This window comes from Protobothrops mucrosquamatus, unplaced genomic scaffold (genome assembly GCF_001527695.2).
Source record: "Protobothrops mucrosquamatus isolate PMUCROS unplaced genomic scaffold, P.Mucros_1.0 scaffold1888, whole genome shotgun sequence".
NCBI classification, from domain to species: Eukaryota; Metazoa; Chordata; class Lepidosauria; order Squamata; family Viperidae; genus Protobothrops; species Protobothrops mucrosquamatus.
The window spans coordinates 146,764-169,594 of NW_015388014.1; the positions used below are offsets into that span (position 1 = coordinate 146,764).

The window sequence follows — 22,831 nt, forward strand, 5'->3', positions numbered from 1 at the left end:
TTTAGGGTAAGGAATTATGCCACAGCATGGAATGCTGATTACGTTCTTGTTTTAAAAAATCTACTTGGAGTTGTTTGACCTTTAGTTCAAAAAGCTAACCTGAAAAGGCATAACGATGCCACATTTAGTTTCATTTCATCTATGGATGCTGCTGTCAGTCTTTTGTACAGTGACAAATCATGACAAGATTGATCTGTGTTTAATCTCATGGATGTATTGTTCTGTTACATTGTTCTTTTTCTCCATCAAACAATTCCATTAAAATTAGAATGGGTGAACTTTGATGTCCTTTCCCAGTGCAAAAAGGAAGCATAGATTGCTGTTACATAGAAATTGATTTCAGAAGAACAACCCTCGACTGCTTCAACTAACAGGTGAAATGGATGTTTTTGAAGTAGGCAAGGTGAAAATAGTTTAATATCAATAACTAGCTGTAAACGGTTTTTTTTCCTGCTTAACGATGCTTGATAAATATTGATCTATGATTATAATAAAACTAATTAAAATCCATCATCAATGTAAATGCAAGAAAAACCAAATGTACAGGTATAGTATAGGGGGTACCTTGCTCAATAGTAGTAACTGTGAGAGGGATCTCGGAGTCCTAGTGGACAATCACTTAAATATGAGCCTGCAGTGTGCTGCAGCTGCCAAAAAAGTCAACACAGTGCTAGGTGCATTAACAGAGGGATAGAATCAAGATCACGTGAAGTATTAATACCACTTTACAAAGCCTTAGTAAGGCCACCCTTGGAATACTGCATCCAGTTTTGGTCACCACGATGTAAAAAAGATGCTGAGACTCTAGAAAGAGTACAGAGAAGAGCAACAAAGATGATTAGGGGACTGGAGGCTAAAGCATATAAGGAATGGTTGCTGGAATTGGGTATGTAGGGTAAGGAAGAGAAGGACGAGGGGAGACATGATAGCAGTGTTCCAATATCTCAGGGGCTGCCACAAAGAAGAGGGAGTCAAGCTATTCTCCAAGGCGCCTGAAGGCAGAACAAGAAGCAACGGATGGAAACTAACCAAAGAGAGAAGCAACCTAGAACTAAGGAGAAACTTCCTGACAGTGAGAACAATTAACCAATGGAACAACCTGCCTCCAGAAGCGGTGAATGCTCCAACACTGGAAGATTTTAAGAAGAGAATGGACAGCCATTTGTCTGAAATGGTGTAGGGTTCCTGCCTGAGCAGGGGGTTGGACTCGATGACCTCCAAGGTCCCTTCCAACTTTATTATTATTATTATTATTATTATTATTATTATTATTATTATTATTATTATTATTATTATTATTATTATTATTATTATTATTATTATTATTATTATTATTATATTCAAATGAAGCAAATGTTAACAAGTCCCATACCTGACAGTCAGACACCAGCTAGTCTCAGACCTATATTTCTGGGAAAGCTTTCATCACGGGTTAGGAACCATTTAAAACTGGCAGCATTTAGTGTTGTAGATATTAAAATGAACGCGTAGAGACTTCTCAAAAGTTTGTACAATTTGACCATTTTAAAAACTATTTTAATATGTATGCTGCCAAATATATGATTACTCCTTTGGATTGTGTGTAATTATTTAATTTTGCAGGTCTCAGGTGTCAGTTAGCAATTCTGAGTCCTATAGGAACCACTCCACCGAAGCCTGGTTTAGAGTTCTGTCTTCTAGGCTTGCTGACTTATCACTAAGAGCAATTGCGCCTCCCATCCAGGCCAGTCTGCTCTAGAAAGAGAAGCTTGTGCCTTCAGTTGAAAGCTGCTCTAACAGGAGCTGCCTACTCAAAATACTAATGTCTGACAGAATACCTCCCTCTTCCCACTGTTTCAGCTTCTGTTTCTTGTGATCTGCAGCTCTGAAGTAGGTGGAAAGAGTTGCATATATGAATCTCATGGAGGGGGTTGGAATTTATGTCATTAGGATCAGATAGCACAGGGGCCCCCAACCCCCGGTCCATGGACCAGCATCGGGCCACAGCATGCCAGAAACCGGTCTGTGCAAACAAGCAAAACCCCATCTGTGGGATGCAAGCAGTACATGAAACCACGCCCCCTCCAGTCCGCAGAAAATCCTTTGTCCATGGAACCGATCCCTGCTGCTCAAAAGGTTGGGGATATGAAGGTGCCATCAGTGTTTCTCTTTGTCTTGGCTCAAGAGAACATGTAAACCCCAAAGCTTAATCCTGAGAGAATATACCCATAGGCCAGGCATGTCAAACTCGCGACGTCATGTGAGGTCGGGCCGGTTTTGCCATTGCCGGCAATGGGGTGGGCGCAGCTTCCACATGACGCGTCCGGCCCGTGGGCCGGCAGTTTGACACCCCTGCCATAGGCTGTCAAAAAGTTTCTGCAGCTGATAAATTCTTATAATTGCTAAATTGGTCTGCAGTTGATTCATTTCAGAAGACCTTTTAGCTTACAGAATTGCAAGATGCAGTAAAGTGGTGATTGTATCCATTCATCTAGAATCAAAATCATCTCAGGATTTCTAGACTACTTCATTTGAATTAAATTCAAACAGATTCTACCTCAGAATGTTGGGATATGTAATCCAACCTAATTGGAAGGAATCAGATTACAGAAGTTGCTGTAAAAGATGGGTGGCTCCTAATAAGAACATTCAGCTACTTTCAGTCTGTTTAGACTGCAATTGTTAATGCAGTTGCAAAAATATAAAAGAAAAAATATTCAGTCTAACAGCTTTGTTGGTCAACATTTGATATTCCCAAGTCCCCTATCAGTTCTTACTTACTATCAATTGCTCATTTCTTACACATTGTATTTATTATTATTGGTCTGTATATATGGCAGAATTGCACCTGGTATTAAATAGGGAAGCTCGTAGCTAAATTTGCAGAGGGAGTGGAATTATGCCTTACTAATTTTCTAGCTGTTCCTATAATAGTTCTGATAGGGGAAAACAGTTCTATTGTCCACCATTTCTTTCTGCTTGGCTTTCTTAATGAAAATGTGGAATAACAAAAATATATTAGCTCCATATTGTATAAAACCCTCCTTCAAAATAAGTTCATTTGTTTATTTTGTCAATCAGGAGTTTATATTATGAAAGTGAAGGGAGGCCTTCAATCGAATTAACTGGTTGCTTGTCCAGCTAGGTGACTGTAGTTGCATAGCAGGACTATTGAATCCTTGGTGTTTATTCTCTAGTGTGAAACATGATGCTGGTTGTAGTCGAAGAGAAGCATTGCAAACGCTTTTTAAGAAAATTACAGATGACTGTCCCTATTATAGAAAAAGAGTTTTAGCAATTAGCTGTTTCTTTTATGGATATCCCCTTCTGTTGCTTAAGTTACCTGGACATTGCAGAATATGCACGTCAAAGGAATTTGCAGATAGTATATAGTATATTTCAGTAAGAGAGATAATACTAAAGAAACTTACATTTTCTCCTTATGAAATCTAATTTAAATAATGTAGGAATAGATAACCTACTATCTGCTGCAACTTAATCATCTTTGTTCATAGCAAATTTTCACTATGGTTCTAGATTTGAAGCCTAAAAGATGGGAGCTATCAGCTTTTGAAACAATGGACTTTTGTTTTTCTTGAAAAGAACTGCTGCAATCTTCTATCACAACTTTTAGATCTTTATTCCTTTAGGAAATGTCTGACTGGTTCAAAATACAGTAGAGAGGACTCCTCAATCCTTTCTTGTGCTTACTATTCACTTCCTTGTAGCTCCTAAGCACAAGAGGGTTTTTCCATCTGCAGTTCTGATATCATTTTTCTCCAGGTGACATAATTGCACAGTTGGAAGTCGACATATCAGCAAAGGATCTGAGATATGATTGGAGTGAGTGCATGGGCAGAATTTGATAGCCCATGAAAAGGGAGAGCCAATTGGTACCTTCCACCTAAAACCCATTTTACTATTTCCTTTGCACTATTTCTTTTTGTAACCCACTCACCTAAACTAATTTCAAAACAGGAAGTCTTCAGACAACTTCCCCTACAACTACTTCAAGCTACCTAAACAACTCCTATTAGTCCAAGGAGGTATAGTTAGACATTAGTAGCACAATGCATAAAGAATTCTAGAAAGGAATCAGAATAATATTTGTTGTTAAGGTGTTTGTATTGGGATCTGAAATTTTATTTTTCTAGAAAAGGGAAAATCAATGTATATGTTTTACTGCAATTGGGAATTGACCCTTTAAACTAGTCTGCAAATTTTTGGTATAACAGTAGATTTTATTGCAATTATGAACCAATACAACATTAAGCCTCATAATAACATTTCCTTTTGAAGTGGTGGGGTGCAATGTAATAGCATAATATGTTCTGCTATACTTCCTTCTGTCTCTCAAGTTAGATTCATGACTAATTCATGAGATTTTTGAGGGCAAAGTCTGAAATAATGGGTTCGATTTCATCCCGGGGAGCGATAAACTTTTCGCAAAGCAATGCGATATTTGTGGTGTTAACCGTCTAAATGATTTTTATTGATGGTGACAGATGGTTCTGTGGTGATGCACTCAGAGTCACGCCTAATATGTTCAGAATAAGTCTTCTGGAAGGCGGTACATCTGTTTTTAAGATCTTTTGCTAAAATATTTAAATCAAGGTCATTGTTTATATTTGATTTCTAAGCAGCGTTTAGCTATTGGCCTGCCATTTTATACATTTAAAGATGAATCTGCTTGTAACTTCAAGGGCTGCAAATGGAAAGTTATAATAGGTAGCAGGTGTTAGGAAAGGCAATTATGCATTAGGTGCTTTGCTCAATTTCCAAAACTGTCCAAGACTATCCATTTGAAATGCTTTATACCCTAGTTTTATCTCTGAACTATGATGAATTCTCAGATCTAAAGGGAATATGCATTTTCCTTTAATGAACTGAATGCTTAAGCCTATTTGATTTAATTTAAAAGAGCCTAGGCAAACGGTACTGAAAAACAATGTGAAAACAGAAAATATCAAGAATAAATTTAGATCTTTGGCATAGTTTGCTATTTTATTTCCCTTTCTTAGAGGAAAAAAAAACACCTTTGATACAGCTTGTATAGAGAATGGTATTTAGGCCTTTGCATAACGGATTATTCAAAGTTTCTCATGAAGTTTTGCTCAGCTTCTTTTACTTTTGCCAGATGGTGTTGGATTAAGACTGAAAAGAAGGGTTTCTTCTTTTTCTTGCTCCCAAGAATATAAAAGATTTACTAGATCAGATCAAAAATCCATTTTAAGCCATCTTACATAGTCACCTTGAAATTCTGAAAATTATGCTTTTCTTTTGCTCTGAATCTCCTGTCAGTTTTGTTGGGTGTAACAGTAATTAAAAAGTCTGTTTCTCTATGGTTTGGATAGTTTATTATCTGTTTTTCTGCAATCCCTTTAGCTATGGCCTAATTCTTCCCAAAGTCTTTGCCTTATACTCTGGAGAGGTGTTAGGTTCCATTTGAATTGGGTCATCTACAGATGGCATGTTATAACTGGGTCAGACATTGGGTTAGGAATTATGTTGTATGAACTGTCAAACTCAGACAATGGTCAGGTTTAAGGAGGAATTAAATTTAGACCCAGACAGCCTCAGATCTCTTTGGCTGAAACTAAGACTCCTGTACTTACTGTGTTTTACAGAAAAGTCCAAAATAGTTAACGTTCTTGCAAAGAGGCAGATCCCTTGAGCAGTCTTTTTTTTATTCCCTATCTTCCTCCGGCAACAATAGTAGTGATTCTGATTAATCATTAGGGATTCTTTTAGAACTTTTTTTCATTTTGAGTTGTTTATGAGATGTGACTTCCGGATAAGACATGCCCTTTTTTTACTCTAGAAGAATATATCCTTCTGATATATAATTTCCTGGACATAACTTGATTATGAACATATTGTCATATTGATCACTCCCAACTCTAAAAAATGTAATGATCTTTCCCAGCAAGCTCATGTTGATAGGATATCTAAGATATCTTCTAAGGCAGGGCTTTTCAACCTTTTCACCCATTGTACCACTTTTAGGATATGGCAACATCCGAGTACCACCAGTCGTCTAGCAAGGTGTCAAAAACTTGCTAAAGTACAGGTAGTGCTCGACTTACAACAGTTCGCTTAGTGACTGTTTGAAGTTACAATGGCACTGAAAAAAGTGCCCCCCAAGCCACAGCTGAGCAAGACATCTGCCTGCCTGCCTGGCCGCACTCTTCCTTCTGTCCAGGGTTTTCATTGTTGTGAGCATTTCTGTTGACGATTGGCAGCGGGGGGGGGGGGTTGTTTGGTTTTTATTCCCCCCGTCTGCTGGGTGGTTGCAGCAGGTTTTGGTCACTTCACACGACCCTGGGACACTGTGACCGTCATAAATATGAATCAGTTGCCAAGCATCTGAATGTAAATCACAAGACCCTGGAGAGGCTGTAACATTCCAGCTGATCGGAGAACAGCCTGAAGTCAGCTTGCCAGGTGAGCAGAAGATCGGAGAGAGGGAGAGAGAGGGAGAGAGAGAAAGAGAGAGAGGGAGAGAAAGAGAGAGAGAGAGAACTCACGCACAGCAGCCTCTATTTCTTTTTAATTAAACTCTTCAATCAAGCTCCCACCCTTTGTGTGTGCGCGCGCAAGTTTTGCGGCTCCCAGTGTTTTCTCTGGGAAACGGGTCCAAGTGGCTCTTTGAGTGTTTAAGGTTGCAGACCCCTGGTATAGAACAATGCATTGCTTCAGAAGTCATCAAAGCTAAGGAAGAACTAATGAAGGCCATTGACTCGCCCCTAGCAAAACCTGCCCATGAAGAACAATGACAGCAGTTTTATTCCCTCAAGTTGAAGCCAGATGTTTTTTTATTGGCGGATATTATGCTTTTTATATACTTGCATAAACTAGTCATTCTTGGGTAGTACTGTTTTATTTATTCCTATTTTCTCTACACAAATGAAAAAACTTTTATTTGAAATCTGATTTGCTAATTACAAAAAGACTTTCTGAACAGTATTGTGTTATCTACTCAAATGTATTTTTATGTTGAATGTATTTATGCTTTCTTTTAACAGTCTGAACCAGAAGGTTTTTCCCACTTCCACCTATATGTCTGCGCTGCCTTCCTTGTCACATGGAAAAAGGAAATCCTTGAAGAAAAAGACTTCCAAGTAAGTAAAACATTATTTTTATTTTTATTAAAAAAGGATATTTTATTTTATTTTTAAAAAAATACCTTCATTAGTAGCAGAAGACTTCCACTTTTACTGGGTTTCAACAGCCTTGGATACATTTGGATGTTTTTCCGTATTTCTCTTGCTGAATTTAAAATGAAAGGAAAGTACAAAGTTGCAGCTGAATATTTTTCCATTTGTCCATCTCCTTGTTTTGGATGGGGCAACATCAAGATGGTTTGACCAAAAAAATAAAATAAAAAATCCGGCTACCAGGAGTAGGCAAACTTCATTTGATACAATTCCAGCATAGCAACTTTCATGTTGAAAACAAATTAAGCAGAAGGAAAATAGTTTTGATAATTGGTAAAAACTAATTAACCTGGCCATATGGGAAGATAAAGGAAAAATATCTAATCATGTTTAAATGGAGCCCAGAGAGTGGTGTGCCCTTTGTAGGCAGAGAATGTCTGTTTTTATTTTCCCAAAGTATCCATTTTTCCATGTACATAGGGAGAAATATAATTTTGAAATAGCTACTTTCTATTTTATACTTGTTCTTTTTGTCCCTCGGTCTTCAGAGAGTTCGTTGTTCAACCATGCTAGTTTCATCCGGGGTCTCTTTTTTTTTCTTTCTCTGTGATATTGTGTTTGATTGTTTTAATAATCTTGTTTTTCAGAGCTTCCCAAGCATCTTGAGTTGTTTTTCCCTTTAGGATTGCCATCCATGGAATCCTTCCTAATTTCTGTCTTAGTTTGTCGAAGTCAGCTCTCTTAAAGTCTAGAACAGGGCTTTTCAACCAGTGGTACGGGTACCACCTGTGGTGCATTGGCACCTGGCAGGTGGTACTCAACCATCCTAGAAAAGTAGCGGGGGAGGGGAATGAGTTGAACCAGTGGCACCACTGCACAAGCCTGAGCGAGAGATGGCTGGAACTGCAGGGCTGTCAGGGCTCAGCAGAAGCGCCAGGATCAGTGCCGCTTTCCAGCCGATCGACGCTTCGGGGCTGTCAGGGCTCAGCGGAAGCACCAGGATCAGCGCCAGGCTCCAGCTGGAAAGCGGCGCTGATCCTGGCGCTTCTGCTGAGCCGAGAAGCGCCGATCAGCTGGAATGTTACAGCATCTCCAGGGTCTTGTGATTTACATTCAGATGCTTGGCAACTGATTCATATTTATGACAGTCACAGTCTCCCAGGGTCATGTGAAGTGACCAAAACCTGCTGCAACCACCCAGCAGATGGGGGGGAATAAAAACCAAACATCCCCCACCCCATCCCCGCTGCCAATCCTCAACAGAAATGCTCACAACAATGAAAACCTCGGACAGGAGGAAGAGCGCCACCGGGTGGGCAGGCAGGTGTCTTGCTTGGCTGTGGCTTGGGGGGCACTTTTTTCAGTGCCATTGTAACTTCGAACAGTCACTAAGCAAACTGTTGTAAGTCGAGGACTACTTCATCACTTTTTCCCTTTTTTTGGGTCATCAAGTTTTTGACACCTTGCTAGGCGACTGGTGGTACTCGGATATTGCCATATCCTAAAAGTGGTACAATGGGTGAAAAGGTTGAAAAGCCTTGGTCTAGAACATTAGTTTGACTTTGTTCAATGGCCTCTGCCTGCATTATGTTGAATACTATGACCATGTCATAGTGTGACATGGTCACTCTCTCATAAAGTTCCCGCAACTTCCACCGCTTGTATCATTTGATCCCTGTTAGCAAGAATTAAGTCCAGTATAGCTGATCCCTTATTTCCCTCCTCTGCCTTTTGGTTTGACAAAGTTGTCAGCTAGGCACAACAGGAGCCTGGTGCAGATTTTGTCCCAAAGTTGATGTCAGGATAGTTAAAGGCCCCCATTACTACAGTGGTGTGTATCCTGCACCCCTTATTTAACTGAATAGCAAATAGTTCATCTATTTCCTCTGCCTGGTTGGAGGGGGGGGATGTTGTATATACCTATAGCAATGTCATTTCTTTTTTGTCTAATATTCACCCAAATGCATTCAAGAGGGCTTTCATCCCTGGCATTGTGTATTTCTGTAGACATATAGTGATTCCTTACTTACAATGCAACCCCTCCTCCTCTTTTGTTGGGTCGGTTTGTTTTGAATGATTTATATCTTCTAGCAATAAGTTCCAATCAAGGGTTCCATCCCACCAAATTTTGGTAGTGATACATTATCATACCTGCCCTCGTGTACTAGAACTTCCCTGTTTGCTTCCTACATCTCCTGATTTATATCTTCCTTCTCAACACTCCCTTCCTCATTGTCTGATTTATTGCGTTGAGGTTTATGCTTGGGGTTTGGCCTTAAAGATTGGTCACCCTCCTCTTCCATTCCTAATTTGAAACTGTGCTGATGATCTGAGCCAGTTATTTTCCAAACATTCTCGTGAGTTGTGAGAGCAAAGTTGTGATGGCTTTGCTTTCCCATTCTCATGGGACACTGGTGGAGAGGAAACCCTATGAAAGGGAAAGAGGTGGGATCAATGCAGGGCAATGAGGTCTGGGGTGTGTGTGCCTTCATTGTTCCTTGCTGGCTTTCATTCAAATGCTCAACCTCTCACTCAACTCAACAGAAACTTCTAGTTGTCACCGTGGAGCCATCACTATGGCCACCTAGGTTTACTCTCTCGCCTGTGTTTTCACAGTGCCAAACTTTAATTCCAACACTGCATTTTAAATTCTTCATCTATCCTTAATATCAGAAGTTGATGCTCGAAGAATAAGAGAAGAGCAAGCTAAACATCGTGACACGAATATGAAGAGTTTGGAATCCAGATAGCAATTCAAATTGGTGAAGGATGTGTGATGAAGCTGTTTAGTTTATAATGTATTTTTTCCATCATTAGCAGTAGCTTCAATGGTCTGTCAGGGTGCAGGATGTCATGGTTGACCCATGTAGCTGTTAAGCACAATTAGTTCTAAAGTTCTTGATAGAAAAATGTTCTAAAAAAACTATCTGGCAACTTTGTGGAATATATGTGACTGCTGTAAGTGAACTGTTGCCTTTTGTGGCTTAAAGTTGCCTTCAGGGAAGATGCAAAGCCAGCACTAACATTTTATTATATTAACTTTATGCCATCTACCCTTTCAGAAACTAGAATTCTCTTTCTAGACCAATTAAATGGGCTCATTTAAAAGATTGTTTTATGTGTCAGCATTTGCAGTGTAAAAGTTCATTATGAAACTGCAGAAGCATAATTTTGATTGGTTATATTCTTAGCTGGTGCATTTCTAAAATACACCAAAAGGCCTGCCAAGGACTGATTGGATGTATTTTATCGATTTGTTTAAATGCTGCCATTATTATTCACTTCAGGCAGGTAGCTAATTGGATAATCACTGTAACATAGCAACCCAAGAAGCATATCGCCAACGTATTACTTCACTTTGCCTCTAAAGAGCTGCAATTATAGCAGTTTTAGGGTCAAAAGGTGGATTGAAAAAAACCTTAAAGGGATTGAAAAGGAGAAAAGTTATATAGCCTAATATTCACCTCAGGGCGTTCAGATCATTCTGCTAACACTGCTTTATGCAAAGATTTTATTTTCAACCCCACTCTGTTTGACTGTGTTTGTGATCCTCACATTTTAATCCCATAAAGTGTACACTTGGTATGTAATCCTACCTTTCTGCAGTATTCAGCAGTACAATAAAATGCAGATCCCATAGAATGCTCTTTGAAAGTCCAATATTTTAATATGATTAGGTCAGTGCTATTAACTTTGCAGTGTCATTGATCAGCTCTTGGAATTTGCCTCAGGAATGCTTTCTGGATGTTTGAAATGAGAATATGTGTAATTAAATTCATGCTAGCCAAAAGGATTTGCTGCTATTAGAGCTGTTTTTTAATTGAGACGTGTTTAATAATGAGTTAACGTCCCTTACATGATTGTATTCACTCAAAGTTTTGTTTGTGGTATTTGAATGAACTAAGGTAGGCTAAAGAGTTCATAAGGTAAAATGAAGCCAAATAGATATCTAGGAGTAAGATGTGAGGTTACAAGAAGATCCACAAAGAATATACCAGTGCTTTCGTTTAGCGGCTGCCTCATTTAGCAACGATTTGCAATTATAGCAGTGACAAAAAAGTAAGTTTGTGACCATTGCCCACAATTATGACCACATTTTGCAGGTTTATAAACCAAAGGAAAGCTGAAGTGAGATCATAAGTACAGTTGCCATTTTACTTCGTGAATGCTTCGCTTAACAACCGAGTTGCTTGTCTAAATTGTGGTTGCTAAAAAAAGAATACTTGTAGTGTGTTTTGATCTTAGAATCTGTTTTGGTATATATAGCTGCTGCTGAATTTTTCTGATTCCCATTTGTCATTTGTACGCATTCACAACAGATCGAGGCATTTGGGTCATTTATATTTTTCTCAAGTGAAAGGTGATATAATTCTCTCAGAAAAGAGAGAGGAAAGCAAGCTTTGCATCTGTATCTAGAATATTTTTGTTGAAAGCCACACAGAATTCCTTGGTGATCAATTGTGCTATAGGATGAAATGCCAAATTGTTTTATTATCTTTCCATCCATCAGCATATGACTGTTAGCAAATGAAATTGTTACAACTCTAATAATTTGGAAGGCTCAGGAATGTTAATTTTTTTTAAACTGCTTTTGTTAAAAAATAGTTTGTTTGTAGGTATCACATTTGTTACATTATCTACAGGCCTACCTTGTTTTATTGTGCGTTGCAAACTCTGGGGTTTTTTTTTCTTTGCAAGACCCTTTACTGGCAAAAAGATTATGATTTGTTGAAGGCTTGGATGATGATTAGCAATTTTGTTCATAAAAGTTTTTTTTAAAGTTAAAATATATGTGATTTTTTTAGACATAATACTATTCTTCACAAATCCTGACGGCTATGTACATAGCTTCCGCATTAATTGCAGCCTTCAGGAACCTTGCAAGAGAGGATCATCTAGGAATAGTAATAAGTCCACAGTACTCAATGAAGTTGATCAGTTGGGACTGAACCCATAGCTCTTGCATGTAGTCTTGAAGTTTATAAGTCATAATTAGGAAGTTAAGAATTGGAATTGCCTGAAAATACCCTTTTTCTGTGTTCTTAAAAATGGAAAGAAGGTTTTCTTTTGTGAGTATCTACACTCATATGATTGTGATGACACTTGTACATTACTGAATATAAATAAATAGGACGCCTTTTTTGCATTCATTTGAATATTGTAATAATATTGGAAGGTTGAATGTTTCACAGCATAACAGCTGCAAAGCACTGGAGTCTCAGATGCTTCAAGGCATAAGGCTGCAAGTACTATCAACTGAAAAGTATTGTGCAGATATTTCATTTTTTCCCTTCCTTAAACGATTTGCTGTGACAGAAAATAACTGATGACAAGGTAGAGGAAATCAAAAAGGAAATTTTCTAGATCCCTTATGAAATTCCACTACTAAGGCATGATGATAATGATAATAATGTCATGAAAAAATACAGTATACTGAGTTTGGTAATGCTTCTTCCAACTCTCTTGAAAAGAAGTTATATCTCTCCTTCTTTAATAACAGTGTAACTTATTTGTCATAATATCATGTAATATAGAATCATGACAAATACAACTGTATTCAATAGTATATTCTTCTTAATTATAAAAAAATAAATATGACACCCTTTTTTGAGATCTTTACTTTGACATTTGTTCTGAACTGATGTGGTGTCTTCTTTTCCTATTTTGCTCTCTCAGTTCCATTTTACTTTTGTTCCAGACATCAAAATCCAACTCAATTTTACTCATTTAGTTAGAATGCCTTTTTCCTAATTTGTCTACATTTACTTAGCTATTGCATAAGGTGTTTTTAACTCTAAATTCAGTCTGATCAATGGACGATGACTCTTATGACTTTTGTGAAATATTTTTATATCAAAAGAGTTGCTACTTTAACTGGTAATCTTTTAAAACTGTTGGGGTAAAACCTCCATCAGCCAATTCAATAAAAACCATTGGAGGAACAGATCCATCCTCCTTTTACATTCCCTTGCCTGTTCTTAAAACTTGGTTCAGAGAGTAGAGCAGATTTGAGAGCAGATTTGAAGAGCAAAAGAGAATTTCTATTGTAGAAGTGAAAATTGATACCTACAGCTACGTTAGATGGATTTTCTAGTTCTATGAGCATTTCAGCATAAATATTACAGGAAAATGATGCAAGAATGCAATAATCACCTAAACTAGGCAAGATTGCTGATTTTAATAATAATTCTGATAAAATAAATTCAGATAACATTCATTATTATGAATTAATGGGCACAAAGTTTAATTCAGTTATTCCAATTTGTTTTGTTTCCAAATATCCAAATAATGGAATAATAATTGTTAAAGCAGAATCTTTCACATACTGATTAAATACATATTTATTTTATTATCAAGGATGGCTCCTGCCTCCTTTTAGCTTTTTTGTCCCTTGACAGTTCAGTACATTTGTATATGTTCTAAGTCTTAGTATTTTCTAGCAAGTTAAGTTCTAGCAAGAAGTAGTACTATTCTAAAACTAATCAAACTGTTTTATTGTATTTTCTAAATGTGAGATTTTTAAAACATTTTTCTTTCAAAGTTGGTTTTTGTTTTCCTTTTTCAGAATGGTTCAGAATGTTTTTCTAGTCCCTACTAATCCTTAATAACAACAACAACAACAACAACAACAATAATAATAATAATAATAATAATAATAATAATAATAATAATAATAATAATAATAAAGTTGAAAGGGACCTTGGAGGTCAAGTCCAACCCCCTGCTCAGGCAGGTAACCCTATACCATTTCAGACAAATGGCTGTTCAGTTTCTTCTTAAAAACTTCCAGTGTTGAAGCATTCACCGCTTCTGGAGGCAGGTTGTTCCACTGGTTAATTGTTCTAACTGTCAGGAAGTTTCTCCTTAGTTCTAAGTTGCTTCTCTCCTTGATTAGTTTCCATCCGTTGCTTCTTGTCCTGCCTTCAGGCGCTTTGGAGAAGAGCTTGACTCCCTCTTCTTTGTGGCAGCCCCTGAGATATTGGAACTCTGCTATCATGTCCCCCCTCGTCCTTCTCTTCGTTAAACTAGACATACCCAATTCCAGCAACCGTTCCTTATATGTTTTAGCCTCCAGTCCCCTAATTGTCTTTGTTGCTTGAGGTTCTCCTGTATATAAATAAATAAAAAGGAAAGGTCAATAAAATGTACACCTATCTTTAACTTCTGAGCAAGATTCCCTTGTTGTAAACTAAGAATAATTAAAGTCTCAACTGTGTAGTCTGTTTTATGGCTGTTGTTTCCTTATAATATATTTCTTCAGTTGACAAGCCTGTGGATCAGGCATAGATTAATTTTTGACCGATACAACTTTTTTTAATTTTTGTTACACTTTTTAAAGGGTAGATAATACAGGCTTTTCTTTCTGACTCTCTTTTTTCTTGCTGTTTTATATATGTCTATATGTTTTTAGTTAGACTGTTACATCATTCCCAGTGAAATAAATGGGTCATCCTTTCAGAACTTTTCTTCTTGCCAGCTATTTTTAAATAGTTGTGATTTTCTCATGCTAGAATCCACATTTTGTGGGTGTTTGCTAACTTTGGTTTACTTCTTATAAACTTTACATGACAAAACTAGATACGTTGACAGTTTGGTCATGAAATGCTTAACAAGAAGAAAATACCAAGAACCCAAACATTTCAATCACGAGTTACACTTATTCTCTTGTGTTATAATCCATACTTTCATCACATCCATAATCAAGCACTGATATGCAAAACGTTTAATGGCTGCTGTATGCCTTCATCATTAAAAAGACTTTTGTTTCTCTTTACTGAAAAAAATAGAGATGTATAATTGATATATATCAGTTGAAGATTTGTTTATCTCTGAATTGTTTTGTGATTCAATGGAATCATTATAGAACTACTGTAGAATCTCAGTGAATGTTTCAGGATTGGTGGACATAGTTGTATTCCTATTCAATTGCAGTTTTGATCATTGTCCCTTATTGATTTTCTTTCCAAAAGGGAAGAAAGGACACTTTTTAAATATCTTTATAGAGCCAGAATATAAAAATTAATTTAATCCCAAGATAATTTAAAAAAAAAATTAAGCAATCAAATAAACTATATGTAAATTTGTGATAAGCTAAGCCAGTAATAAAATATTTTTCAAATTAAATTAGGAAAATAAAATAGGATCATACTTCTCTGTTTGTTAAGGGAGAAAGTCATTTGTACTAATATTTGAGGGCAAGTTACAAGCTAGCATAAATTAGGGTCTAATTGGAAAATAGCTACAATAATCTGAAATTATTGACATTAAATTGTAGAATGCCTGTTGTCAATCTCTACATCCAATTCTCTTTGCTGTATTCCTGATAAATGAATGAAGAATATCAGGTTCATGGAAATTATTTTGAAGCCACTTTAATACAGCTACACAAAAAGTTATGAAGAGCCATTTAAAATAATTAAGATAGAATGTAAAACATGAAACAAAACATCTTTACTTTTATATACAGTAGTAGCCAAAATTGTGGAAACCTTTTGGGAAAAGTGTACAGTAGAAATACCACCTTTGGTTAAGTTTCCACCCATTTTTCTTCTAATTTCTTTATAACTGTAGCCTCGTTCACTTAATAATACTATTTTACATCGCTTTCTGGGCAACCAGTCAACTCTTCGCACCATTACTTTAATTTTATTACGTTTTACAAGCTCACTAAATGAAAGAACACAAAAAAACCCCAACCAACTTGATAGCGATCACATAACACACTGACAAATGTCCTCCTCTCAGCTTCAATACATGACATCAATAACTGAATCCTACTGTGATCTGATTGGCTCATTGCCAAAACAAGATGACACCTGATTGGCTCTCTAAACACTCATGCTCATTGGCTACAATCAGATGAAGGAAGGCTATCTGATATCAACCTAAGCAAGCTGTGCTTCCTTTTTCTGATTATTTGGCTATAACTTTTCATAGAATACAGTACAGATAATTGAACAAACTTTGTTGCATTACATTCTTGATTAAATTATCTTTCCATTGATATATAATTTTATGGTACTACTTCCCCCCAAAAGTGGTGTTATTAGCCATCAAACCTCAAAAATACACTTTTCCCAAAAGGTTTCCACACTTTTGGCCACTACTGTAATTCTATAAAGTCTGATATAATGTTAGCAGGAATAATAGCTTATGGCTTCATGTGTAGAGATAGAAAGGCTATGAAACCATAATAAAATCCTTGAGAGAAATATGTTAAACCTATAATATTTTTTCTTGATAGAACCATACCTAATTGAAATCTTAAACTAGGATATAAGGAAGCAAGCACTATTTGTTCTGACATGTAGTTTATCTCCCACTTTTCTTCACTTGCTTTGATCACAACAGAACTCCCATCATCCAGTAATGTGATAGCAATATAAATGTAGAAGAATAACAACATGAATTATCAGCATGACTCAGCAGGAGAACAATTTTGCTCTGCCAACCTGTACTGCAATCCTATCATCAGGGAACCTGCAGAAATAAATGAACTGGTGTTATATTTGGAAGGATTCCAGCTATCCTAAATGAACTGGATTCATGGTCTGCTGCTGATGCAGACATACTATCATGTTTTCTTGCAGTCTTTGCAAATACATGTTGCCTTTCCCTCTGTGCTGGCAGATTTTGTCTCCAGAAAGCAATGAATCACTTCATTCCAAGATGAACCACGCTGTTAAAAGTGTCTTACATTGCTTACTTACTTGATTTCATTTTAACCAACCTACTTTATTCAAATATTTGCTTGTTTATGATATCATCCACTCCAGGAGATCTACTACATAATGAATGGAGATGTCCTCTGGGATTGTCTTGGTGGGGGAGATCTTTAAGACAAAAATGAAATAAAAGTAGAACTTCTGAGGGCAAAATCGGTAACATTCCTCTTGAGATGCTTTTAATAAAGTACCTGAAATGATAAAATACTGTTTATTCAGTTGATGAGGAGCTAAAAGTTTTGTTTTGTTTTTAAATGCAGCACCAAGTAAAATTCAAGTACAGGTAGTCCTTGACTTGCAACTATTCATTTAGTGACTGTTTGAAGTTACAGTGGCACTAAAAAGTGACTTATGATCATTTTTCACACTTATGACTGTTGAATCATTCCCATGATCATGTGATCAAAATTCAGACCCTTGGCAACTGACTCATATTTATGACGGTTGCAGTGTCTGGGGTGGGCACACGATCCCCTTTTGTGACCTTCGGATAAGCAAAATCAATGGGAAGCCAGATTCACTTAACCATGTTACTAACTTAACAACTGCAGTGATTCATTTAACAACTGTGGCAAGAAAAGTCATAAAATGGGCCCAAACTCACTTAATAAATGTTTTGCTTAGCAATATAAATTTTGGACTCAATTGTGGTCATAAATCGAGGACTACCTGTAGATGAATAAGATACTAACATAAATAATCAATAACACCTACACTATTATATTGGTGGATTAGTTACGTACTTGTGCAAGTGTACATCTAAAATATTACAGTTTATGAAATAAAATATATATTGTCTATAAGCAAGATAACTAATACGTATTGAATCTAAAGTGATAAAACAGAAGTGATTATTCCTGTAATCAATTAATATGTGTTATTTTCATTATGGCAACACAGAATTTGGCTACTGCATAAATGGTAAAGGGTTGTGAATCCTCAAGGAAATAGTTCAGATAGAAATTGTCTGATCTTGGAAATTTATATATTAGGGACAGAATATAAGCAGATCCGATATACCTGAATAATTTATATAGTAATAATGGATACAAAATGTTTGCCATCTCTTTGTCACCACTTCAGTAAATGACAAATTTTATTTGCTCTGAAAAAAAGAATTCTTTGGGTTAACTGCCAGTTTAAAACCTCTTCTCAGAGCTTTTGCTCTCCAAGCTAGTCAGCAAATCCTAAACCTTGAATGATAAAATGAGCTGATATTTCCAGCCAGATAAATACTTAACTTTTGAATCCCTGACCATCACAGAGCTTTTTCTTAAGTTAATGCTTCCCATATGCTCTTGGCAGGCAGAATTATTTCTCTTAATCCCTTCCAAGGAACATGAATATCCCTTCAGAGGTCACTATACATGACATTTATTTGGTTCATATAAATAAAGGGTTTGTGAGCCCTTTTGAATTTTCAATCTTTTTGCATTTAATGATTTAATCCAACCTACATAGTTGATCCAAAGCTGCATATTTATGTAGCAATGTATACCATAGATGTTGAGCATTCTCTGATAATGATCTTATGAACACTGATAGTCTTAGAAGTTTGATACTTTTGCTAAATACAGATATGTAGCTTTGGATCATTTTCCTTAATAAATAAACGAGCAAGAATAATTTTGACTTGTTTAATTTGGTTCTCTTTGGCTAGTTTTAAGATGTGTGAAGAACAGATCTCGTTTTAAGTCATATTTATGCAGAAATATTGAAAATTCAATCAAGTTCACAACTTTTAAGGATCTCTATATATCTCCTTAAAAAACTGTCGAAGCGACCAAGAATAGCATGCCTTCTAACTTTAAAAAAAAACACCAAAATGTTTTGGTAAGATAGTCTATTACTATCTATATTGCAGCTAAATTGGCTACATGTAAAATGGCAGCTTGTAAAGTGTATCAACAGATGACAAGGGGATACCTGTACAACTGACAATCCAGTTCCCTCTGCAGTTGTAGTGTGTAAATATCGCTTTTGTGTTACTTTTGCAATCCCTGTGTACTGTATTGCTGTCTGGAGCTCTTGTTGGTTATTTTTAAGTTGGCTCTGACAATCCTGAAGGAATTCATTCATACCTTTAAAAAAAACACACACACACAAATTGAAAAGTGTTGTGCTTCTTTATTTTAAGCCTAGTTTGTATACTTTCTAATGATTCAGAAGCCCATGTATATAGGATGTTTCTTAGATTGCACACACTGTATTGTTGTGTCTAGCAGATATACACATGTATAAGATCTGTGCAGTGGTGGGATTCAGCCAGTTCGCACCACTTTGGCAGAACCGGTAGCTAATTTTTTGTTGCCCTGGCCCAGAATGGACTTCCGGAAGTGGCATCCACACAGAGAGCCGGTTGTTCACATATTTCAGTCCCACCACTGGATCTATGCAATAAATGGAATGAATCATTTAATGTATTGTTTCTCATCTTTTCGCTTTTTTTCTTAATTTAATGCTTTTAAGATGGGTTAAAACATATTAACTACCCAAAATATAGTATAGGTGGATTTAATAAATTCTGCTATGTGTTTAAAAGTTCTCCAAAAGCATGAATTCCTCAAATAAATTATGACTCAGCTGTTGTAATTTGACTTTTAAAGGTTGCATTCTCAAAGCTGAATCTTTGAAGTAAGGAAGGTATAGTTCATTGTATGTGGCTTGAAATTCCAATATGTGGTCCTAGCACATTCCAGATTGTGGAAGTACTGCATCTCAGCCTTCTCCATTTCAACAAAGCATTATCCACACTGTGAAATCTGCATAGCAGTAACTGTGAGAGGGATCTAGATGTCCTAGTAAACAACCACTGAAATATGAGCCAGCAGTGTGCTGTAACTGCCAAAAAAGCCAATGCAGTTCTAGGTATTAGATTGTATTAAGATCACATGAAGTGTTAGTACTACTTTATACTGCACTGGAATTCTGCATCCAGTTCTGGTTACCATGATACTATTAAGTATTTGAGACTCTGGAAAGAGTGCAGAGAAGAGCAACAAAGATGATTAGGGGACTGGAGGTTAAATCATATGATGGACAGTTGCAGGAACTGGATATGCCTACCCTAAGAAAGAGAAGGACTGGGGATGACATGATAGCAGTCTTCCCATATTTGAGGGGCTGTCACACAGGAGAGGGGGACAAAAGATTATCAAAGAGAGATCCAACCTAGAATTAAGGAGAAATTTCCTGACAATAAGAACAATTAATCAGTGGAACAGCTTTGCTCCAGAAGGTGTGGCTGCTTCATCACTGGAGTTTTTCAAGGAGAAATTGGACAACCATTTGTTTGGAATGATATAAGGTCTAGACAACCATTGGAGTGGCATAGGGACCCCTGCTGGAGCAGAGAGTTGACTAGAAAGTCCCTTCTCACTCTAAATTCTAAGTACATTCTAATTAACTTCTAGAACAGGGGTAGGGAACCTTGGCTCTTTTATAACTTGTGGACTTCAACTCCCAGAATTCCTGAGTCAGCATGGCTGGTTAGGAATTCTGGGTATTGAAGTTCACAAGTCATAAAAGAGCCAAGGTTCCCTACCCCTGTTCTAGATCATGTTTGCATTCTACTTCATGTTCAGGGTCAGATACTGTAGTCCAGGGGTGTCAAACTGCCGGCCCGCAGACTGGACGCATCATCTGGAAGCCACGCCCATCCCATTGCCAGCAATGGCAAAACTGTCTGGATACATCTCACGACGTCGCGTGACGTCGCGAGTTTGACATGTCTGCTGTAGTCAGATCTATGATCTATTTGTGAATTTCAGAATAACTTTTTTCCCTACTCAAATTATTTTTAGTTGTTTTAATAACTGTCACCAAATAATTGCTTTATTTTAAATTGTAGATATTATCCACGTTCTAAAGGATTTTCTGTCTGTTGCAGTTTAGGTGACCTAAACTACCCAAAGTAAATGTCTTAGCAGTGATTCTTTTTTGTTGGTAATTCACAGCTGCCACTGGAAAAAGCCTTGCTCTAAGGAAAATTGTTTTCTTTGTGTAGTTCTTTCTGCAGTAGAATCTGAATAACAATGCCAATTATTGGCTTTATCATTTTGTAGCCTCTAGTGAAAATAAAAATGAAAACCACAGACCCTGGATGCAGCAAATTCAATCAAAACTGCTTATGAAAGCAAATCAACATTCACCCTCCAAAGAAAGAGAGGGAAGCCTTGGGGTATAAAATGGATAATATGGAATAAAGTGACACATGCTTGTTTTTTCAGACCAATTGACAGAAGAAAAGTGATTTACTATTTTTTTTCTTTTTTTAAATTGCATCTATTCTCGTAGGACTCACTAAATGTTAAACTGTTACACTGCAACAGCAAGATGGAAAACAAACAGTGCAAATATGTCTTGTTTTGTCACCTGATGTAAAGCACTTAGATATAATTCCTTGTTATAAATGGCATTCTGCTTTCTGGAGCTGGGTTTTGCAGTTGGGTTAAAAGCCAGGATGCTAAATTTACTTTATTTATACTTATGTAAGTAATCTCATTCATTTTCATAAATAGGCGTCACATTTTTCCTTCCTTCTGTCCTAAACATTAAAATCTTTCTCTTTTAATGCCAAATCAATTTTTATTCAGCCAATATATGCCCCCTTTTAGAGAGCTATGTAAGGCTGCTGTACCAATAAATGTCAGTATTCAATTTTATTGACACATCCTTAATATTCTCTTCACCATTTAAGAAGCATTTGAATTACAAGACTTCCTCTTCTGTTTCATTTAGTCTATAAAATGTTAGGTTTTTTTTAAACAAAGTCTAATTTAGTAGGAGAATCCAGCTAGCTGCTTAACTCATGTAATAGGCCTTACTAGCACCACAGTTATTTACTGTTTGCCTCACCAAATCTAATAATTGACCCACATAATTTCCTCCCCTCTAGGGCATTATTATTTCTGACCTCAGTTTTACTGAACTGAAAATCAAGGATAGGCAGACACTATTAGGGCTGTAAATACTTTCCTTGGCTTTCTGCTCAATATGACTTTTATTATTTTTTAAAAAAAATTCTAATTAAGAACTTAATTATATGAAAAACTGACATGCTCCAAAGGAAGGTACCAGCTTCAAGTGTCAACTTGATAACAATTCTCACAAGTCCCATGCATAGAATTAAAAAAATAGAAAAGTTAATTAACTTCAGCCCAGTGTGCACCATTTTGAAAATCTATAGTATTGTATTCCTTTTGAAATATTAACATGATGAATAATATTCCCTTAATTTGTTAGCTTTATTTTCTGCATTTTAAGGCAGTCTCTTGTTTTGGCTGAAAGTTTAATGGAAATTTGCTCTGTCAAAATGTTACCTTCCTGGTTTTACCTTCTTGGGAATTGTCAGTCCTAACTGACCAATTGTAAAAGCTGACAATTGAGTCAAATATAACTATCACTTATTTTTCTATTTTTGATGCTAGGTCATCCAGATTTTGGCTATAATTTTTCCTCTGCAACTAGTAACAGAATTGTCAAAGAAATCACCTATAAAAACTGCTCTTACTGATTCATTTGAGGTTTAGAATTATTCTTGAAACCTCGTGAAAGATAGTATAGAGGAAGATTGACATAAAAAGTAATACTGCACAAATCCAGGTCAGAATATTGTTCTAAAGGATTGTTACATTTTTAAAGGTAGCATGAGTTTAGTATGCAAGAATGAAAATATAAGATAAGATAAGATAAGATAATCTTTATTGTCATTTTTTTACTGTGGGCACAATGGCACACATCAAAAATGAAATTTAGTTGCCCGCTTTCAGAGTGAAACACATACATGACGCACACCTAAACATACTATGAACAACATATGTATAGACCCACATCCCTACATATACGTAGCAAATAAATATTAAATACTGTCCATCTTGAATATATAACGGAAGGAGGAAGCTTGAGAGTTCACAAGGTTAATGCTGTATGGAATGAAACTATGGCTGAATCTGGATGTTCTGCTACGGA

General features: G+C 36.5%; 1 protein-coding gene across 1 annotated transcript in view; it reads left to right on the plus strand.

Moving 5' to 3' along the window:
- Positions 1-22,831, plus strand: part of TBC1D22A (TBC1 domain family member 22A) — a 105,718-nt gene that overhangs the window by 77,527 nt on the left and 5,360 nt on the right. Inside the window, exon 12 of the mRNA XM_015823499.1 lies at positions 7,005-7,100. Within this exon, the coding sequence (XP_015678985.1) occupies positions 7,005-7,100 (96 nt within the window). The remainder of the gene's footprint in view (positions 1-7,004; positions 7,101-22,831) is intronic.